The 21,241-nt window shown below is 47.3% G+C and overlaps 3 protein-coding genes across 5 annotated transcripts; 1 reads left to right on the top strand and 2 right to left on the bottom strand.

Moving 5' to 3' along the window:
• Window positions 1-5,988: 5,988 nt before the first annotated feature.
• Window positions 5,989-13,183, top strand: sp4 (sp4 transcription factor). Of its 2 annotated transcripts, none has more exons than XM_076149871.1 (7): window positions 5,989-6,565; window positions 6,873-6,943; window positions 7,978-8,337; window positions 8,439-9,609; window positions 9,828-10,017; window positions 10,657-10,856; window positions 11,087-13,183. In XM_076149871.1, the coding sequence occupies exons 1-7, from the start codon at window positions 6,559-6,561 to the stop codon at window positions 11,356-11,358; spliced, it is 2,271 nt and encodes a 756-aa protein (XP_076005986.1). In that variant the 5' UTR covers window positions 5,989-6,558; the 3' UTR covers window positions 11,359-13,183. The 2 variants fall into 2 exon arrangements, with proteins under 2 accessions (XP_076005986.1, XP_076005985.1); XM_076149870.1 differs by having other exon boundaries at window positions 5,990-6,565; window positions 7,978-8,352.
• A 1,302-nt stretch (window positions 13,184-14,485) lies between these two features.
• On the bottom strand, window positions 14,486-18,470 carry cdca7b (cell division cycle associated 7b). 2 transcript variants are annotated; one of them, XM_076149715.1, is made up of 10 exons: window positions 18,168-18,470; window positions 16,978-17,121; window positions 16,792-16,892; window positions 16,308-16,479; window positions 16,140-16,202; window positions 15,866-16,024; window positions 15,613-15,768; window positions 15,370-15,519; window positions 15,081-15,217; window positions 14,486-14,964 (listed from the first exon to the last, which is right to left on the bottom strand). In XM_076149715.1, exons 1-10 carry the CDS (start codon window positions 18,183-18,185, stop codon window positions 14,943-14,945), a joined length of 1,122 nt encoding a protein of 373 aa, XP_076005830.1. In that variant the 5' UTR covers window positions 18,186-18,470; the 3' UTR covers window positions 14,486-14,942. The 2 variants fall into 2 exon arrangements, with proteins under 2 accessions (XP_076005830.1, XP_076005829.1); XM_076149714.1 differs by having other exon boundaries at window positions 14,487-14,964; window positions 15,866-16,027; window positions 18,168-18,468.
• Window positions 18,471-18,916: 446 nt separating this feature from the next.
• LOC143000674 (ladderlectin-like) lies at window positions 18,917-19,577 on the bottom strand. Its single transcript, XM_076150079.1, has one exon. The coding sequence runs from the start codon at window positions 19,482-19,484 to the stop codon at window positions 18,966-18,968; it is 519 nt and encodes a 172-aa protein (XP_076006194.1). The 5' UTR covers window positions 19,485-19,577; the 3' UTR covers window positions 18,917-18,965.
• Between the last annotated feature and the right edge of the window lie 1,664 nt (window positions 19,578-21,241).

Here is a 21,241-nt window from a genome sequence, read left to right on the forward strand (position 1 = left end):
GAAACAAGGTGCTGGCGTCAGCTCCACCAGGCCGCGCAAGTCCGGTCCTGCACCACACACACACACACACACACACACACACACACACACACACACACACACACACACACACACACACACACACACACACACACACACACACACACACACACTTTTACACACTTATCTTGGATCTTTATGGCGTGCTGCACCCTTCACTTAGTGCTGCTGTAAAGGTCTTCCTGAACCCATACAAGAGAGCCATCTTCAAAGAGGCTTGCGCGCGCGCGCACACACACACACACACACACACACACACACACACGCATGTACACGCGCACACACACACACAGACATCTAAGAGGACTTAATCATTTCACATTTAGCTTCAAAGAGACTGTTTAAACACACGCTTGCTCGCTGTCTGAGAGCTCAGCATGGGTTCCAGTCTCTTTCATAATCTCTCATTTCGTCTCAATCTTCGGTCTTTTGAGTTTCTGCTTGGCTTGGAGGAAGTCACCGAGGCGGAACGGGCGAGGGAACGGGAGCGCTCCATCACGCTCCTCACCAGTTTTTCAACCAAGAGGTTCTCGTCAAACCCAGCGGTTGTGCGACTCCAGTGTTAAAGGGGAAGTTTGTGCGTCCCCTAAACGGCTGAATAAACCTGAATAACGTTGTTGTCCTTGAACGCAGCGTGAATGCGCGGCAGAACCAATCCATTCATACCTCTGAATTACCTTTAAAACTTTGAGGTCAACAGCTGATTTATGGGGTCACGGCTCGGAGTTCACTCCCAGTTCAAGGTTTCCCCCTCTCTCTCTCTCTCTGTCCTACAATGATGATGACCATCTAAGAACATCTCCTCTCCTGCCCCAGGAGCTCTTCCTCCATGACCTTTGAACCCCCTGCAGTCAGGCAGCAGAGGAGATTGACCAGTTTTTGACTTTAACTCCCCCTTGTCTGTACGATTTGTGGTGTCGTGTCTATGTGTGTGTGTGTGTGTGTGTGCTGGGGTGCTACTTCGACCCACAGAAACATTAGTGTGTGTTTACGTGTGTGTGCATTCCTACAGTTGTTTCCCTCGTCCACATTCTGCACATTCTGGTCATTGAGACGGTCTTTGAAGTAGTCTCAGGACTTGTAGATGCTTTGTGTTCTCCGTCTGAGCAGTTTACTCTGAACTGAGCCGTTTTCTGTGGAATCTTCCGTTCGTGGGGTCGAGTCGTAACGATCCATACCAGCTAAAGTGAAGAGAAGAAGAGGAACATCTGGTCTGCGTCCTTCATCCCTGTGAACTTCTCTGCTGGCCCTCGAGCGTTTTACGGACGAAAACTTCAACTCCGCCGCTGATTTTGTGGGCGTCTTCGGCAGCTTCGACCTGTAAGTCAAAGTCGACGCTCGGCCTCCGTTCCTGCCGCTGATTGGATGTTTTTCTCCCCGCTGCCATGGCAACCGTGGTTAACATTCCACTTGGCACTCGGGTGTTATAGGTAATTGCAAAAAGAATTCCTCAGAAACACTCCATTTCTGATTTCAATTTTGTCTAGCACGCCCCTCGTAACAGCTCACGCACGCTCACACAAACAGACACACACACACACACGCAGGACAACCAACATTTGCTTTGAAGCATTAAGGGATTATTATTCCAGACAATTAAACTGTTTTTGAGGCATCAACAAGGTCAGAATCTGTCAGATTTGTTTCCTGTCACACACACGCCCGCGCACGCGCACGCACACGCACACACACACACACACACATACCTGTTGTGAGATCCTTTATCAGGATAACATTGACATAAAAGGTGCGACAGGTGTGACGCCGCCCGTCTGTTAGGGGACTGGGCTGTGTGGACGTACAGGGAGCAGAAGAGGAAGAAGAAGTGTTTCCTGTGTTCTCCTGCAGCAGAGGTAATGACAGACTGTGTTTAAGCGATAAAACAAAATGGCGAGCCGAACAAAAAAACCCCTCTCCAACATCTCACAATCGCCACGGTGATCTTGAAACGCAGAGGCGGGTTTGATTCACGTTCTAATGTTCGCTTTCCACTTCAACTGATTGATGCTTTCCCCACATCCTCACCACACCAGGTGCTTCTTCTCGCTACTCTACAGCAAAAGGGGCCAAAATCGGCGAAAACCACACATTGGCTGCGTACTTCCACCACGGGGAAGAAATCTCAGACGGCGGTGCCCACGCCCTGAGCTGGCACGGGGCCAGCAGGGAGACAGGGTTGGTTTTGAGACAATGAGGCATCAATCACTCGCCTATCATTAACGCGAGACGCTGCCAACGGCCGCGGCGTGTCGTGCGGTCTGATTCAGCCCAATGCTGTGCGTCACTTATACGGGGAAATCGTGTGTGTGTGTGTGTGTGTGTGTGTGTGTGTGTGTGTGTGTGTGAGAGTTTGTTTTTGTGTAATGACAGCATAGGAAGTTATCATGAGGCAGAGTTGTGACATAACCTGTTTTCAATCACATTTCAAGGCACCACAGGATGAGTGATGAATGACTCTCTGCCCCTCTGTCTGCATATCTATCCATCCATCTCTCTATCCCTTCTATCATCTACATATCTATACATCCCTTGCTATCTATGAGATCAGTGGTATACATTACAGTAACACTTGTGCGACTTAATTCTCACACACACACACAAATATGTCAGTAGGTAATGTGGAACATGTCTGTTAACACCCATCAACGAGTTCTCCAGGTCTGTACTCACACACACACACACACACACAGGACGGAATGAAACAACGGGGACGTCTGCCAAAACATTAACTCATGCTAGAGGTCATAAATCTCTCCGTCTTTACACCCTAACCTTTAAGCGAAGGAGACATCCTGACGCCAAGGCCGCGTGTGACAAATACACACCTACGCATGCATGTGTGCAAAAGACTCGCGGATATAACACACACGAAACGCAGCCGCACGCAAGCACGCACTGACTCACACACACACAAACATGAGGCACCTATTTCAGCCATGCATTCCTACACACACACATACAGACACATATATATATATACACAGGTGCTTGGTTTTTAAGACGTCTGGAGGCGTGGTGGACAACGCAAACGCACCTGAAGCGACGGCGTGCTGCTCTGAAGGCTGAACGCAGTAAATCTGAAAACTTCTGCAGGCAACCAGACTATTGATCGGAATCAATAAGCAGCAAGCATTTCTAACACAAGTGCCAATTTTCTTGAGCTGTAATGGGGGCAAAAAAAAATATCAAAGCATTCAAGGACGTAAAATACTGGCCAACGGGTTGAAAAAGGACGCACACACACACACACACACACACACACACACACACACACACACACACACACACACACACACACACGTAGTGAGAGCGTGCTAACCTGCAGAAAGCAACACAGCTCTCTGAGCTGCAAACATCGACCTATCGCACGGAGAGCAGATGTTTTATAATTGACAACAATCATAATGGCTGCATTCCATTTAGGTGTGGCATCGTGTTGTTAGCGTTAATCATGCTTTGATGAGGAACATGTCTGCTTTCTGTTCTGGCTTCATTTAAACTATATTGCATTTACATAGTTGGTACTATGAACTGTCAATCTAATTAATATATATAATCTGTCTAAATCTAATAAAAATATCACCACAGCAATGCACGAGTCCTTTAAAAACCTGGGAAACTTTGAAGCTTCAAACTTCTTCTCATGCATCCAAACTATGTTCTTACCCAGATAACTATTGTAAATTCTATTCTGATAAAAATAATATTTCCATTAGGTGCAATAAGCAAGAACACTTGTGTGTGTGTGTGTGGGGGGGGGGGGGGGGAGGAGATTGAATATTTTAGTGTGATACTTTTATCTACCTTTGTTGAACACACTTATTGTAAGTCACTTTGGATAAAAGCGTCTGCTAAATGATCGTAATGTAATGTAATGTAATGATACATTATGTCTAAGCCAGCACACAAGAGAATATGTAATATATATACAGTAAATGTAATTCAGATAGAAGTTAAGATATTTTTCTAATTTTGCAGTTATTTAATTGAGAAATCGACAGAATCAACACTTTAAAAGGTTAAAAGGTGCACTCAAGGTGAATGTGTCTCAGGCTGGTCTGTGGCGCCATCTAGTGGCCACGGCTGAAACACAGGCAAGTCTAGTATTTACACTTTTTCTTCCAAAGTGAGAATTTGACAATATTAACTGTTATGGTGTTTGATCTGTTGTGAAATCCAAATTGATCTTAAATTTATTGATCTTTTCTTATCAATGTGAACACGTAGGATTGATGTTGAACAGTGGCGAGTGTCAATGTGTGTGTGTGTGTGTGTGTGTAATTGTCCCTATAATAACACTGGATAAAGACGTTGAGCTTCCTGCACTGCAGTACAATCACGGTTCCTCATAACGCACTGTGTATTCTCTCTACCACACCCCCTTCCATCACCACTACCATACACGCTCACACACAGGCAACACCCCTTCATCAGACAAGACCATTGTTGCCTAGCAACACCCTGCCGAGTGGCCCAGGGGGGGCGGGAACAAGGCGTTTGGCTTCCGCAGTAATTACAGAGCGTGTGCGTCTGTGTGTGTTTTCTGGGCCATGCCAGGTGTGTGCGCGTGTTTGCGTGCGCGCATGTGTGTGTGGGGGTCAGTTGAGAAAACATGTTAATGCTACTTTGAATATGAACAAAGAGAACTTTGAAAAATATAGGAAGGTTAAGTGTACGGTGGGTTTTTTACCAGCATATTAAATATAAATACAAAGTATATGAGGATAAATGTATTAAATACATTACTGCACTTCACATATTCTTCCACTTGTACTTGTACATGGTTACATTTTCTATAATAATCGATGAGGCTTGTTCTTAGTGATTAAGTTTACTTCTCTATCATATACACACACAGGCAGTATTTGGCTGTATTATACATTAATGTCTGTGTGTGTGTCGCCGTGTTCATGCCCCTGATGTAGGTTAATGTTACTGTGTTGGTGTTGGTGGCCCTGGCTGCCGTCCTAGAAGCCTAAATACGTCCCTTGTGTGCCGGTGGCATTCTCAGATGCCTGGTGGCTAATGAGGTTTTCTGCTTGGCTGAGGTCACTCCTGACTCAGCACAGGTTTCTCTGCACATGCAGGACGAGGAGGAGGAACCCCCTGCTTAGGACACACAGAGCTACGTTTGCTGGAAACTACCCAACAAATCTCCCTTGCGGTTTGATAGAAAGTGGGACGGCAGATGTGTGTTACCTCAGCTCGACACAGTCAACACAGTCCTGGTTCAGACCCGCCTGTGGCCTTTCTGTGTGGAGCTCATTAGATCGCAGAGCTCCACGAAAAAATGTTTATGTTTGAGGGAATCTTGAGAGCAAACAAACAAAAGGGCCGTAACCTAACCTCAGTGTAGTAAGTAGACGTGGTGAAGTACTGACGAGGAAATGGAATCATTCTGGTGCCACAAATGGACTTCCTCTCTTTCTTCTACTTCTCTAATTGTTAACCGTTTCCCCAAAAAAACTTTTTCTGACACATTCAGGGCCTCCTATCTGTCTGATAATCTTCTAACTCAACCCTATTCATAAAATCTTATCACAATAAAACAGTTAAATAGTTTTAAACATTCCTTAAGATTTAGTGGATTTAGTAGATGTAGGTCAATGCATCCCTTTGTCTTCTCGACTCTTCTTTGCATATTTATATTATTATTAATTATTGTTCATATTGTACAGTATTTCATGTCGTTAACTTGTGACACACACGCCTCCCGCTCGCCCAACCCCCCACAAGCGCACAAGTCGCCGCCCTTCTTCCCTCCTCGCTCTCACACCAACATGACCACCGAGGACGCGCGGGGCATCATGGGGGCTGTAGTCTCCGCCGCCCAATCCGGATGGAGAAGGCGAGGCTTCACCAAAATACAACTCCCATCTGGACCTTCGCACGCCGCGCGCTGTCATCCAATCTGAATAAGTGGGAGGAGCGCGTCCGCCCACAAAAGCCACAGCTCTCTCCCCGTGTCTCCCCCTTAAACTAAATATCAATTGTGCACGAAAAAAAAGGGAAATACGCGTAAAATAGCGGCACCGGCTACGGTTTGTTTTCGGTGCGCGGACGGACGGCGGCGCGTCGTGCGGCAAGAGGAACGGCGGCGGCGGGGCAGAGCGGCGGAGAGAGAGAGGGTGTTGTCCTGATGCTTAAATGGAAGTGGGTGGGCCTCCGCGGTCACACACCGTCAACTCCGCTGTGGATATCGGCCTGACAAACGTTAATTTGCCCGTTCATGGACTCTCTGCCCGGTGAAAAGGAGGCATATACGGCGGTCGCTGCGAGGAGGAAGAAGTGCCGGGGGACGGACTCGGTGTCCCCGCTGTTATTTCCGTTATTCGGGGGGCGCTTGCTTGATTGTGGCTTGCGCTTTTGGCACCGCCCTTCCTGGCCGGTGGGAGGTTTCGTCGAACGGGCAGATCCGCCACGGCCCAGCGTTGAACATTTAGGCCGTCCTCCGCCTCTGTGCCCGGCCGGCCTTCTACCGTGAACTACACCCTCTCCCTCCCGGTATATTAATGCGTTATGAGCGGTAGGTACCCTCCCCCCCCTCTCCGTCTCCACCCCTCTCTCTCTCCCCCCTGACAGATAAGAGGCTCTGAGCCCCTGTGATATTGATGATGAGGTTACTGGTTACTCCTCTGCCATTATTGATCAGCTTTGTTTGTGCTTTATCAGGACACTTACGTAACTACCTACATAATCTCACTGTGTCCAGGGACATGTTGTTATTCGGAACAGTATCTATGGTGATGATGATGATGATGATGATAATAATGGTAGAATGTGGGGCTATTCCGGCTGTAACATTAGATTTTACTCCCTTGTTCTTTTTGCAGACTCCAAGAAGGAAACTTTGGGAAGTGAAGGAGGGAAAGCGTCTAAAAAGGGGAAAAGTTCTGGATCACAGGTATGAGAGGGAAATAAGAAGAGTTTGTGCTCTAGTCGAGTAGTTCTTGTTCCTGCCTGCAGGCCTGAGTGAGCGGTCCTCCCTCCCCTCTCAGGCTGGCTGCTCTGGGGGCGTTGCTCTGGCGAATTACACTTCCTGCTTCTGTGCAGCCCCGCTGAGATCCAGCCCAGAGCCTCATGAATAGATCTTACACGGCTGTCACACTACCAAAGCACTGTACTTTGAATTAGCCTCAGCAATGATTTGATTCCTCCTATGGATTTATTCTAACGGCCTGCAGCTTTGGTACGTGGGAACACAGGGGTGGAGATGATGTTTGCAGCTGATTTGGCTTTTTTTTCCTTTTTTTTTTGAAAGGGTGCATATATCTTAAAGATTGCTTTTAGCCAGGCTGTTTTGTCTAAGTGCATTGTTGCTGTGTTATCTCTCATGCTGTTGTGTTTGTTACCAAGTCCAGGCTGTTTCTATGCAGTGGTGAAAGACGTATAACATTAAATATTTGCTTGCGACCTAGTTCCTTTGAGTGAGAGAGAGAGAGAGTGTGAGAGAGAGAGAGAAAGAATGAGAGAGAGAGAGAGAGAGGCATTTTCTTCCAGTGTTCTGAGAAAAGAGAAATGTGGTTCTCACACGCCCACCCACTCGCTTCCTGTAATACCGCCCACTTCCACTGACAGCTCTCTCTTTCTCGCTCTCTCTCTCTCGCTCTCTCTGCTTTCCCTTCTTACTCTTTTCATCTCTGCCCGCCTATTTTTTTACTCTTGTCCTCGAACAAATGTTCCTTGTGTCCGTGTGTGTTTGTATGTGTGTATGCATAATGTGACCTGTCGCTGCCCGTCCCTGCCCGTTGGGTTTTTCCACTCTCCTTACTCTCTTGTTTGTGTATGTGATCTCCATGTGCATTTCCATCTGTCTCCACCCCTCCCTCTCCCTCTCTCCCTCCCCTCGTCGCTTCTTGTTTAACCTTTTCTCTCCCTGTCTCCGCCCCCCCCCTCTCCATTCTTCCTCCGCCCCCTCTCTGACCTCGTCTCCTCCAGGATTCCTCTCAGCCCTCTCCACTGGCTCTCCTGGCAGCCACCTGCAGTAAGATCGGGGGGCAGGGGGGAACAGAGGGGCTCCAGGCTCAGACGGGGGTCCAGCAGATCCAATTCCAGGGCGGTCAGATCCAGCTGCAGACGGGTCAGCTCCAGGGTCAGATCGTGGTGGACACGGCCGGGGGTCAGACCCTGGTGCCTCAGCAGCTGGAGCTGGTCCCGGCTCAGTTCACAGGGAACGGCTGGCAGATCATAACAGCAGCACCAACTATGGCCAAGGAGAACACCAACCAGCCCGTCGCCGTGACTGTGGCCACCACTATGGCCAATGACAGCTCACCTGGTGGACGCAAAGTGAAGACGGTGGGCCAAGAAGTGGTACGCAGCACCATGTTGTATTTATGTATCACACGTCTGTGTGTCCTCTAACTCTGTCACTGTCTCTCCTCTTGTTTATCGGGTAGGTGAAGGCAGTAGGCGGGGCTCTAGCCAATCAGCAGCAGCAGCAGCAGCAGCAGCAGCAGTTTCAGATCATCCAGGTCCAGAACCTGCCCAGTGCTGGGGGCGGAGTCCAATACCAGGTCATCCCACACTTGCAAACTGCAGACGGACAGCAGATCCACATCAGCTCCGCCCCCACGGCCTCCATCGGGACTCTGTCAGAGCAGGTCCAGTTTATCCAGACTCAGACACCGGGCCAGACCCAGGCCATTCTTCAGCCAGCCAACCAGCAGACCATCCTGACGAGCTCAGGCAATCAGACCGTCCCGCTGCAGATCCGACCCGCTCAGTCCATCCCGCTGCAGCTGCAGACTCTGCAGGGCTCCCAGGCTCCTGTTATGACCACTGTACCCATAAACCTCGGTGGCATGACCTTGGCTCTGCCTGTGATCAATAATATTGGAGGGGGCGGGGCTGTGCAGCTTATCCAATCAGCCGATGGCACATTTTCTGTTGCCAATGGCAACCAGCTCATGACAACAGCATCGTCCGTCGCGACATCAAGTGGCACGATAACGACCATAGCCGACAGTGACGGCATGTCTGATGGGACACAGCTGGTTTCTGCGGGATCTGAGGGTGGGGGCGCTGACGCACAGAGCAGTGAGGTGGACTCTCAGAACCTGAATCAGGCCAACGGGCTGCAGAATCAGTCAGAGGCAGCAGGAACCATTCAGCAGGTCATCGTGGGCCAGGTGGGACACCAGTTAGTACAGCAGATCCAGCTGCAGCCTCAAGCTCAGAGTCAAGGCCAGCAACCTCAGCACATTCAGACCCTCCAGCTGGCCCCGGGACAAACCCTGCAGCCCATCCAGGCCTTCCAGAATCCAGCCCAGGTCCTTATTCGCACTCCCACTCTGTCGCCCTCTGGGCAGATCACCTGGCAGACGCTGCAGCTGCCCGGAGGAGTGTCGCTGCAGGGCGGCTTAGGGACGGCGGTGCCACAGCAGCTAACTCTGGCCCAGGTGGCCGGCGGGGGGGGCGGAGGCCTGGTCTCCCTCGGCGGGGCTCCGCTGACGCTGAGCGCGGCCCAGATCAACCCGGGATCTGGGGTACAGACGGTCAGCATCGCAGGGTTGGGGGCCACAGGGGTTCAGATGCAGGGTGTGCCCCTCACCATCACTGGTCTACAGGGTAAGGACACACTGAGGGAGAATAATGTGGAGTGTTGAGGATCGGCCTGGGAGAATGTGGCCACAGCAGTTTGGTTGAGCACTGAGTGAATTAAGAAGTATTGATTTGTGGTTTTCCTGAAAATATGATCCGCTCTCTGTGTATTCAACAAACACACACACACACAGTTTTGGAATTTCTTTCCTTCCCGTCTCATCTTCTCTGTCATCACCCCTCAGGTCAACCACAGGGTCAGGATGGGGTCAAAGTTCAATCGTCTCCCGTGACCGTCACTGTGGCGTCAGGTTCATCGATGAGCCCGGACCAGCTGGGCTCCGTTCAGAGCTCTTCAGACCAGGAGGGACCGCCCAGCAAGAGGCTTCGGCGAGTCGCTTGTTCGTGTCCTAACTGCCGAGATGGAGAGGGAAGGTACGGGGTCAAAGGTCACGGGCCTTTGGGGTTTCATTCCGTTTGCCATTTGACATTAGAGCAGTGCAATGCAAGAGATCTGACCCCTGACCTTTCAGAATGACCCACTTGGTTTAGTATTGTAAAAAAAAATTCATGCTGACATGCTTGAGGTGGATGTGGTGGCGAGTTGATGAAGGAGTAATCTGCACAGGAACTTGAAAGCAAACGGCGCCAGACACGACGTCTCGTCTCTCTTCACATCCGGGTTTTGGTGTAACGGATGTTCAGAGAAGCGCAGCGCAAAAGAAGAGGAAACCGATACTGAGAGTACGTGACAGGTGTAGCAGACGGAAAGCAAGCGACCATCAAGACCACGATCAGGCTCATGTTCAAGCGTCCACACAGTGAAAAGTGATATGATGGAAACACTTCAAACTCACTTGAGTTTTTGAAAGCTCAACTTTGCTATTTTGGTTATATTTTGTGCAAAACTGGAATGGAAACTACTAACTTAAAGAAGTTTTCCTTTAGTGTAATTCTAGTGTGTAAGTGATGAATAGTCTCTGATCTAAGGATTACAGGTACATAAGCATTCATACACCGTGTAGAGTCCTGTGTTTACCTCGGCACACACCTGAGTTGAGTTTTGCGTTTCAGGAACAGCGGCGACCCCTCGAAGAAGAAGCAGCACATCTGCCACATGGAGGGCTGTGGGAAGGTGTACGGCAAGACGTCCCACCTGAGAGCCCACCTGCGCTGGCACACCGGCGAGCGGCCCTTCGTCTGCAACTGGATTTTCTGCGGCAAGAGGTTCACCAGGAGCGACGAGCTGCAGAGACACCGGAGAACACACACGGGTAAGGACTCACAGTCATTGGTTTCTAGAATGATATGCGACTAACTTAGTGGACGTCAAAATCAGTTCACACCTGTGTTTTGTAGCGGTACCATCATGGCCACTCCATGGATCTCACAGGCCAGAGCAGATGGTGTAGATGGCGTTTTCTTTCTTGTTTAGGTCATCACATCTACTTCTCTCTCTCTCTGTCTTTAACCCTTCCATCTCTCTCTTCCTGCCCCCCCTCAGGAGAGAAGCGTTTCGAGTGTCCCGAGTGCTCCAAGCGCTTCATGCGCAGCGACCATCTCTCCAAACACATCAAGACCCACCAGAACAAGAAGGGCGGCGCCGCCGTGGCGATCATCACCACCGACGACATGGAGGAGGATGCGCCCGAAGACCTGGGCGGATCCCCTCAGATTGTCACCGTGGCGACCCTCTCCCGTGACTCTGACCCCGCGACACCTACCACCTCCAATCACCTTGAGGAAGAGGAGGAGGAAGAGGAGGAGTTTGAATAGTGCGACAGAGGCCTGTGTTCAGCGGGGAGCAGTGGGGGACGGGACGGGGGACTTCCTGTTTTTGGAGGTCTCTGCAGTGACTGAAGGTGGACGTTTTGTTTGACTTATCAGTTTATTTGTTGGACTCAAAAGAGACAAATTATTATTTGATGACCAGAAAACAAAAATATAAATGTTGCAATCTAAAAAAAAACAAAAACTAACATATATAATAATGAAAATCTAGCCTAAAAGTATGAGAGAGTAGTTTGGCATTTGTGAAATGAAACTAATTCTATAATAATTCCACGTGTGGTGAGGGAAGAAATCTAAGTGTTTAGATTAGCACAAAACAGAGGGACCTGCTGGATCTGAAACCATCCGACGTTCAGAGACGTTTGTAACAGAATCTATCTCTATGCACAATGTGGTGTTCCTGTGTTGTACAGTGGGGACAGTGCCGAGGTCAATCATTATACAGGACAAGCGATAGAGCAGGGGCAGCGTTGGGATTATGTGTGTGTGTGTGTGTGTGTGTGTGTGTGTGTGTGTGTGTGTGTGTGTGTGTGTGTGTGTGTGTGTGTGTGTGTGTGTGTGTGTGTGTGTGTGTGTGTGTGTGAGCATGCGTTTGTATTCCCATGCTGTCACCCAGACGACTTGCAGAACTTTAGAGAGTGGTCGGTGGTTCAGGTTTCAGTCCTCAGATCAGATTCAGGTGTTGTTTCCTTTGTGACCAGTCAACAGATAAACTGTTACTAAAGCAGAAAGAGGAGGGGGGAGGGGGGGGGGGGAGGGAGGAGGGATTCTGAAATAATACGTAGAAGAAAAGCACATATAAAAAAAAAAAAAGATTTATAAATGATGCATTCCTATCGAGGCGCAGTGGCCATTAGAAAAAAAAGGGTTTCTATAGAGGAAAAACAATCTAGCTTTCTACAACTTTGTTTGTGTAGTGAAAGCAATACTATAACGACAATCTTAGTGGAACCATGTTTACATTGTAAGGGGAGGTTTTCTCTGTTCCTAAAGCAAAAGCCAGTCACTCAGAGGGCGGCGCTGACGTCCCCGCCACGGCATCACGGCCACGAGTTTGAATGTGCGTGCGTGCGTGCGTGCGTGCGTGCGTGCGTGCGTGCGTGCGTGCGTGCGTGCGTGCGTGCGTGTGTGTGTGTGTCGCTCGTGGATCTGAAAGGCCAAGGAGCGAGTACCGGTCAGTTAAAGGAAACTGGTGGTTCGGTTTGGACAGCAGCACTGCCGCAGTGATGGGGGGGTGGGTGTGAGGGGGGAGGGCGCCCTTGTCTGACCCACCTCCAGCTTTGTCACGTGACCAACGTACCGCCATTTGCCTTAACACACGAGCTGTCGTACAGAGAGTGAGGACCACTGTTGGAGAAAAGACAGGAGAATAAAAGTTGCGAGAAATAAGGGCTGGAAAAGTTACAAGTTAAATATTTCACGAGAGGGGAGGAAAAAAGTTAACATATCTCGAAATTAAGCTTGGAAGCGTTTTCTCAGCAGTGGCCCCAGGGCTCCATCGGACAGAGGGAACGCCAGAGGGTGGTGGACGGAAACAAGAAGTGTGTGTGTCAGACACTGTCACACACACACCCCTGGGCCCCAACTCTGCTGTGTCACGAGGGGCCAAACACATCGACAAGAGGGATGGCGGGCTGTGGGTGGTTTAGTTCCGTGGATGTTCTGAGATGTTTTCTGGTGGTTGTTGCTCTGTGTTAGTTTGGTGGATACGTTCTTTTTCAAATTAAAAGATTCTTATTTTAGATTTTTATTTTATTTATTTTTTAAATCAGCCCCCCGCCCCACTCAGTTTCCACACACACACACACACGTAACATACACACAGGGCCCCCCGCTGTGTACGGCTAATTTATTATTTATCCTTAATTTGTACTATTTGCCTTTTGCTGGACTTGTATTTGTGCGCGTTGATTGCGAGGTTGTGTACAGCATGTTTCAGTTCTTTGCAGTCGTGCTGCTTTCTCTCTTCTTTACTCTTCGTGCTTCTGTTTTGTTTTTGTTTTGTTTTGAATTCTAAGTCTGACCATTGCTGTTTGTTTCTTCTTCCTCTCTGCGCCATAACGTGTTTTTGAGAAAATAACAAAAAAGAAGAAAGCAAAAAATTTATGATCGTTTCAAAAAGTTGAAAAAGGTTGATACCAAACAAATTTAGATGTTTTCGGTAATATTTTGTGTGACAAACCGACTTTTTTTCTTTGATATTTTCTAGTGACATCTCATTTGTAAATCTTTTTCTAAAGATGTTTGTTCGTCTCCATGACATTTGATAATGGGTTTTTGCCAGGTTAGCCTCAAAGGCTTCACTTTATTGATATTTTTAAAAACAGCTTTGTACAAATGTGTTATGTCAATGAAAAGAAAAAAAAAAACTTCAAACGGAAACGATGCTTTGCCTGCATAACACTTCACAATAAAGTGATTAAAACCGTCTCTTAATCCCTGTGCTGCCTTTTATTCTGAAGCTCCATCTGCTGGTGTAACGAGAGAGACACACACACACACACACACACACACACACACACACACACACACACACACACACACACACACACACACACACACACACACACACACACACACACACACACACACACACACACACACACACACACACACACACACACACACACACACACACACACACACACACACACACACACACACACACACACACACACACACACACACACACACCTGATATGCAGCCTCACTCTTGCTCACACACATTCCATTATAATGAAACCTCATCAAAGCTCCAGTGACCTCTGACCTTGCTGTGACCCTTTACAGCCCACGTACCTGGTCATTATGCGGGATCAGCCGAGTCATCGTCACCTCGGGGAGACAACAGCTGACCTGGACGTGAACCCCACTCACCTGGGGAAACAACACCAGAACCACACATAGACAGACACACACAGACACACACAAACACACGCACACACTTGCCTGCACTCTTCAGCAGGCATTACTGCAGTACAAATGCGTGGCCGTTTTGAACTCATGTCAGGCTGCATTTTCCTCCTGTTCCCTTTGTGGCTTTGCTGACGTCTGTGGAAGCTGAGACGAGCGTCCACAGTGCAACAACACATGAAATACCCTGACAAAAACACACAGAACCTGTGCACATTGTCATGGTAACGCACACTTTATTCATCTTAACATTGGACTAGAATGCAACGATATCTTTCAGTTGTAGAAAACCAGCAGGGATAAAAACAGACAGCAGATGAAGAGTACAAACACTCAAATGAACGTATGCAGTAAAACAAAAAACAACTTAAAATCAAGTATTGATTTTAGCTTAAAAACAAACATCTCTGCATCTTATATAGACTCTGGATATAAAACACATTTAACAGTGTAGGGGCCTGTAATCTGCAGCCAATCACATTGGCTTACTACAGAGTGAAAAACATACAGGAACAAACAGTTATGCACTCACTTTTGTTTCTCTGATTAAAAAGGTAAAGGCTGGTCTAAACCTAAACGTGTACATTAAACTGAGTACTGCACTATTGTATAGCGTGGGTACCTTCACCAGGTACCTCTGGGCTTCCACCTGGACTCTACAGCAGCTCCTTCTGGATGCTGTGAGGGAGAGAACAGAACAACAGAGCTTTAAATCCACAACCTCAAACCCAAAGTATTACACAGCCACATGAGGCTTTTGGCTCCTCCTCCTCCTCCTCCTGTAGCTGGCTTACCTCTCCAGATATTTGTGGACGTTATCGTGGCCGTTGTAGCGAGCCAGGCCCACCAGGATCCCGGTGGCACAGCGGCCCTCCTTCTTCCGACACAGGCTGCAGTTACACATCCCTCTGCAGATGGGACACGACCACGTCTGCGACAGAAAAACAACTTTAATGTGAGCCACCGACATCTGTGTGTGTGTGTAACACAGTAACAGAGACCTTCAGTGTTATGGAGGTTGCGTGAATTAAACCAAACCCACAACGAACCAACCAGACAGTAAACGTATGTGTTGCTACTGACCGGGTCGAGCAGGACATCGCGGACCTCCTCTCCGTAGCGGTTCTTCAGGCACGGCCCGCAGAACTGACCTTTGCCCCCCCCACAGAAACCACTGCGACACACCGTCTTGGTGTCCAGAGTTTTCTGTCGGCACTGGTGGCACGAGCTGCCCTGGAAGGATCACACACACGAAGACACAGTGAGCAAGCTGGACACACACGCACGTGAACATGGCGGACAGCGCGGAGGCCCGATGTGACTCACGTTCTCTTTGTCCCAGATCTTGTCTTTGCTGCGGTCCGCTATGTTGTCCAGGTCTTCTTTGGTGATTTCGTCCACCGACCTCACCACATACTGGCTCCTCCTCGAGGGGCTCTTCCTCTTCTTCTCTCGGCCCTGACCCACATGTTCTCCGTCCACCTGTGGTTGATCATAGGCGGTGCCAGACAGAAGAGGGTGCTACAGAGGCGGCCATGGATGCATTTGTGACAGCGTTTAAAGCAGTTTGTTAGCTGACCTCCACCAGCCTCCTAATGTCTACAGTCTTGGGGCCTCTCCTCCTGACGGGATCTTCACTCTTCTCCTCAACCGCAAAGTTCTCACGGGGTCGGGCCTTACGTGATGGGTTCCTCCTCTCCGACACGGCCTTCTCCGACCTGCGTTGCTGCTTCTTCTTCTTCTGAAGAGGAGAAGGAGGCTGCGTTTGTGAGTGCATATTTGTATATTCAGTCTGAGGCTGTTGTGGCCTTCATTTTGGCCTGTAAATTGCAGCTTCCTGTGTGCGTACTCACGTGAGGGGTGCTGGGTGGAGTCAGCTCCACTATGTTCTTCAGGTCGGCAAACAACTTGGCCAGCTGAAAGACAATGACTGGGATTCAGCGAGAACGCTGCAACAACAGAGTGGACAGACAGGTGATGTGGGAAGTACGACACCACAGCAGGCAGACGGCGTTCCTCACCATGGCTTTGTTCTCCTGGATGTTCTTGTCTCGCTTCTTAAGTGTCAGGACCTCTTTGCCTCCTTCCTCGTCCTCCTCTTTCTGTACCCTCCTCCTGGGTCTCCCTGAGGCAGCAGCTGTTTTGACTTCTGTCTCCTCTGGTTTGGGGGCCGAGAGCCTTTTGACGGGAAACCTGAGGGGCACAATGAAAGGAAACAGGCAGGTGTTTCTTTGGGTGCTGTGTACGCACAGGAAGTTACAGGTTAGGATGGATCCTGCAAGAACCACCGCTAGATTGAGAATGATCCTCGGTGACAAGAGATGGAACAAAGTGATCGTCTGAGCGTTTGCAACGTTTCCATATGGTTCTACTGCTGTATGTCACAGAATTGCATGTAAACACACTCAAGATGATCATCTTGGGATACAAACATGGGGTTACTGCTGGCTTGCTCAATCAACAGTGCACACTGTAAACAGTATATACACACACACACACACACACCTCAGGGCTACACAAAGACTCCTCTTCTTTGGTGGGGGAGCGCCCTCGCCATCAGAATAGAAACCCGTGTCGACGTCGCTGTCCTCCTCCGACTCCATCGCCTGCAGGAACAAAACACAGGCAGGTTGTTTCTACAGCTTCACTCTTTACATCAAGCAACATGGTTTCATTTTAACATCTCCCTACTTTGGTCTTCAGTTGTGCACAAGACACTCCTCTCTCGTCTTCCTCCTCGTCGCTGAAGCCCTCAAACTCCTCATCCTCATTGTCTGAGTGGCTGAACAGACGAGTCAGCTCAGCAGTTATGAACTTGGACTTGAAACACAAAGCCTGTAAGCAGACAGACAGACGGACAACATATTTAACAAGGTTCCACAAAACAAATGCCGTTGAAGTCTCCCTATTGGACACTAGGGGGAGCTGTACACCATCAGAAGGTACCCTTGGCCCCTGACTGGAAGCTGTGTGGGTGCCCCTGAGTTCAGCTACTCAGCCATGTCCACACAGTTTACCTGAGTCACCAGAGTCAGGGCCAGATGTCATCAGAATAAATATCAGCTTATCAGTTTGGAGTTTACTTTGAAAGGCAAAACCAGAGACAGATGCATGATGGATGTTTTTTCTTCTTTTTCAATCCAGACGGAATTTTCCACCTTTGCAGAGTTTAAAATAAATGCAATAGTCACATGGCAACCAACATCATCCCTTTTTAAATCATCAATAAAGACTTTTAGACAAGATCCATTCATCAATTGGTTTGGTTTAGGCATTACTCGTAGGATGCAAGTGTATCTGCTGAATCAGATACAAAGGTGATCTTCTGTAACGACATTAGTACAGGATTTGATGCACGATGATGAAAATAGACTCACAGATTCATGTTGCCTCTTCATCTGTCGGGTTGGAAGCGTATCCATTATACCCATACGTCAGTGTTAAATATGTAAATACAAAACTACGGGCATTCATTTTGAAATATTGACCTTCGACCTACTTTTTGGTAGTGTAGTTATTTTTCATAAAGACAGAGAGAGGGCGAAATAAATAGAGAGAAACGGAGAGAGAGAAGGAGAACCGGAGGGTTGCCGGTTCGAGCCCCTGCCGAGGTGCCCCTGAGCAAGGCACCGAACCCTCAATTGCTCCCCCCTCTGCGAAGGGTGGTAATGTAATGTAAGTCGCTTTGGATAAAAGCGTCTGCCAAATGATCGTAATGTAATGTAATGTAATGAAAGATCTACGTTCACATGAATGGAGCAGCTTGAGCTCGGCCAAGCTAACAATACCACGTCGTGACTAGGAATTGTGGTCTTTGTTTTCAAACGAACGGCAAAAGCAGACTGAGGAAAAACACGTAAACGCATTATCAACACAATTACCTTTCTTCTGGGTGCCATTTCCTCACTTTTGTCTCATTAATTTTCGACCTGGAGAAACTTTTGTCTTGAAAGACGAAACCCGATAACTTGTGGTAGATTTCAAAGAGAACCGCTGCACAGAGCCACTCTTTACAGCAGCGAGGGTTTTGTTTTTTACAAGCTTCTATGTGTGTCATTCATTAAGTTACAAAAATGTATATTTTCAATCGATGGTTATCAACTAAGTACTACCATAAAATTATTTCACCTATATTCTTGGTGTTTTTTGTAAAGAAGAAGCTTCCGTGTGCAACACTCGTTTCTGCTTCCCCCATATGAGCAATGGAACCGTCCAACGTTGCGCGCGAAAACATAGTGGGCGTGAACATTATCACAGAGCTGTTCCTCCCTGTAAAAAAAACGGCATTAAACTTTATACATAAAATAAACATTTTGAAGATACAACGGATATCGTTTCAAATGATGATTATCTGGGATTATGTTCTTTGCAATACTACTGTTAGACAGTAATTTATATAATATTCTTTCCAGCAACATTTTTTTTAAATGTATCCAGTGGATCTATGTCTGTCATTGATGTATGTATCCTCTCTCATTTAATTCCATAAAGGTGGAATCATGTTGGGATTTATAATACATTTGTATTGTTGTTGATTCTAGTAAATTCTTGTATTTGTGAAGTAAATGATTGATATTTTGTGCTGAGAGAATTTTGTTTATCATCATGTACACATGGAAACTCACACAGCTGAGGTTTAATCAATTTTATTTTGACAAACAGAATGTCAGAGTCCTGACTCACTGACAGGGAAAAAGTCCAGTCAACATGCGATTTTTGCAGACAAAAGAATATGTCTCTGAGCACAGTTTGTCATTCCATTTCTTTTCTGCCCCCCACATTGTGTGCGTACAACGTTCATCACCCTGATGGTTTGGCTCTCCAGTGTTCCAATCGGTATAGTCGACTGAAGACCCATCAGACCACATCCATGCTCCTTGCTTGTAGATGTCGGTGAGTCCAATCCAGCTCGGGTCTTGACCGGGGTCAGTGTTCGCGATCAGGCGCTGGACGAAGGCGAACTCCTCTGGACTGTGGACAGACACCAGGTTGGCCTTCTCAGAGACACAGAAGAGCTCTGCATCAGCCCAGTTCTTCTTTGTGGCGATGAACTTGTAGCAGCGGCCGCCAAAGCTGTTCCAGAACGGGGGACAGGGCATGTATGCTGCAGCTACAGGTAACGAATCATCTTCAAGGTTAAGTTCAGTTGGAGGCACATCACCCAGGGCCAAAGCTATCAGGCAGAGGAACCAGAGCATCTTGGACTGAGTGGAGCAGGACGAGGTGATGATGTGTTAGATGGAGCTGATCTGCACCTTTGAGTAGGAGCGAGAGCTTTCTAACGACGGACAACAGGTTGGGGTTGTTTATATCTGCTTTGAAGAGGGCGTTTGCATCGTTTGTGTGATGCAATTGGTCAGAAACATGTGGAAAGAATGAGTTCATGACTGGAAAAAAGCAAAGTCCACATGGAGATTTCACATAAAGCCTAAAATTGATTGATTTTGGAAATGTTATCTCAATCCTCCCACATGTTTGTCTCCTCTCCATTAGGGACATCATCACATTGATACCAGATTTAAGTGTCATCAAGTGGCAGATAACTAGCATTGCAGCTTTAAGCAGTTAACATCTTTTACTCTCAAGTGCAGAGTTCTGCATTATTGAAAATGTCAACATAAACAGAAACAATATGCAACTTCCTAAATACATTATTGGAATGAATACCTTATAGCACAGTTCTGTTCTATTCTAATCTCAACAAGGTTCTAGACATTATTGTGCAGTCCAAACAGGCCATTGGTCCCTTTCACATGTATGTTCTGATGAAGACAGGACCCTCACGTTCTGCCATTTCTCTGATGAATTGACACATTGGACCCCAGGGGGCGCTGTACACCATCAGCAGGTATCCTTGGTGACTAACTGGAAGCTGTGCGGGGATGTTCAGCTACTGGGCTGTGTCAACACAGTTCACCAGAATCACTAGAGTCAAGGCTGGATGTCATCAGAATAAATATCAGCTATCATTTTGGAGTTTACTTTGGAAGGCAAAACCAGAGACAGATGCATGATGGAGGTTTTTCTTCTTCTTTTAAAATCCAGATGGAAATTCCCACCTTTGGAGTATTTAAAATTAAAGTAATTGGTACATGAGAGCCAATGTCCTCCATTTTTAAATCATCAACACACATTATTGGCCAAGATCCGTTCATCATTTAATTGATCCATTAGACAGGATACATGACTTTATCTAAAAATAACTCTTATCAAAATACAGTAAGAGTGGGGGCTAGCCAATAATAGCTTAAATCAAATGCAAGGAAGTAAGTAAATAAGAATTTTGAGCCCTGTGGATTTTGGATTCTGGGCTAAACTCAGTAAAGCATGCAGGAGCACTGGAGAAGTCTTGTGGGTGATTTAGGCGTTACTCTCAGGATACAGTCACTAGTGGATCTGCTTAACCACAGGTACAAAAGTAATCTTCTGTATCTGTAGAAAACCGACAGAAGAGCAGGATTTGATGCACAGGCGGATCAAAGAGACAGTCTGATTGATTTGCCTCTTTATCTGTCTGACTGGAGTTTTGTCCAATCTGTGTTAATATGTAATTCCAACACAGTGGGCATTAATACAGAGGTGTTGACCTTTGACCTCCCCACTGCCTCATCATTGATTATGGGATGGTTCATATTTATGATGTAGTTCAAATAAAAAATGTAATATTACTTTTGGACATCAACAGGTATTACATTCTTTAATTTGTGATTTCTATGTATCTATCCTGTGAAATACACATCAATCAATTTGATATGAATATAAATGAAACACGCATACTCAATTGTATCTTTATAATGAAGGTCTGATGCATTTCAACATGGGAAAAGTTAACATGCTGAATCAGACAGAAGCATTACAATAAGACTTCTACAGACAAGCAAAGGAGAAGTGAGGGAACGATGGGCATCATTCCCATTTTAACCTCTATCAAACTTTGTCTTGGCTCTTTCCTCTC

This window comes from Genypterus blacodes, unplaced genomic scaffold (genome assembly GCF_046128005.1).
Source record: "Genypterus blacodes isolate CSIRO-AG114 ecotype Tasmania unplaced genomic scaffold, CSIRO-AGI_Gbla_v1 ptg000048l_1, whole genome shotgun sequence".
In the NCBI taxonomy this organism is placed as follows: Eukaryota; Metazoa; Chordata; class Actinopteri; order Ophidiiformes; family Ophidiidae; genus Genypterus; species Genypterus blacodes.

Excerpts from the sequence above, each read along its gene's own strand:
- sp4 (XM_076149870.1), top strand. Across the intron at positions 6,944-7,977 it reads GGAAAAGTTCTGGATCACAG|GATTCCTCTCAGCCCTCTCC; the intron begins GTATGAGAGGGA and ends CGTCTCCTCCAG. Across the intron at positions 10,857-11,086 it reads ACACCGGAGAACACACACGG|GAGAGAAGCGTTTCGAGTGT; the intron begins GTAAGGACTCAC and ends GCCCCCCCTCAG.
- cdca7b (XM_076149714.1), bottom strand. Across the intron at positions 16,028-16,139 it reads CTCCACCCAGCACCCCTCAC|AAGAAGAAGAAGCAGCAACG; the intron begins GTGAGTACGCAC and ends TCTCCTCTTCAG. Across the intron at positions 15,218-15,369 it reads GCGATGTCCTGCTCGACCCG|ACGTGGTCGTGTCCCATCTG; the intron begins GTCAGTAGCAAC and ends TTTCTGTCGCAG.
- LOC143000674 (XM_076150079.1), bottom strand. The coding sequence starts at position 19,484 with ATGCTCTGGTTCCTCTGCCTGATAGCTTTGGCCCTGGGTGATGTGCCT.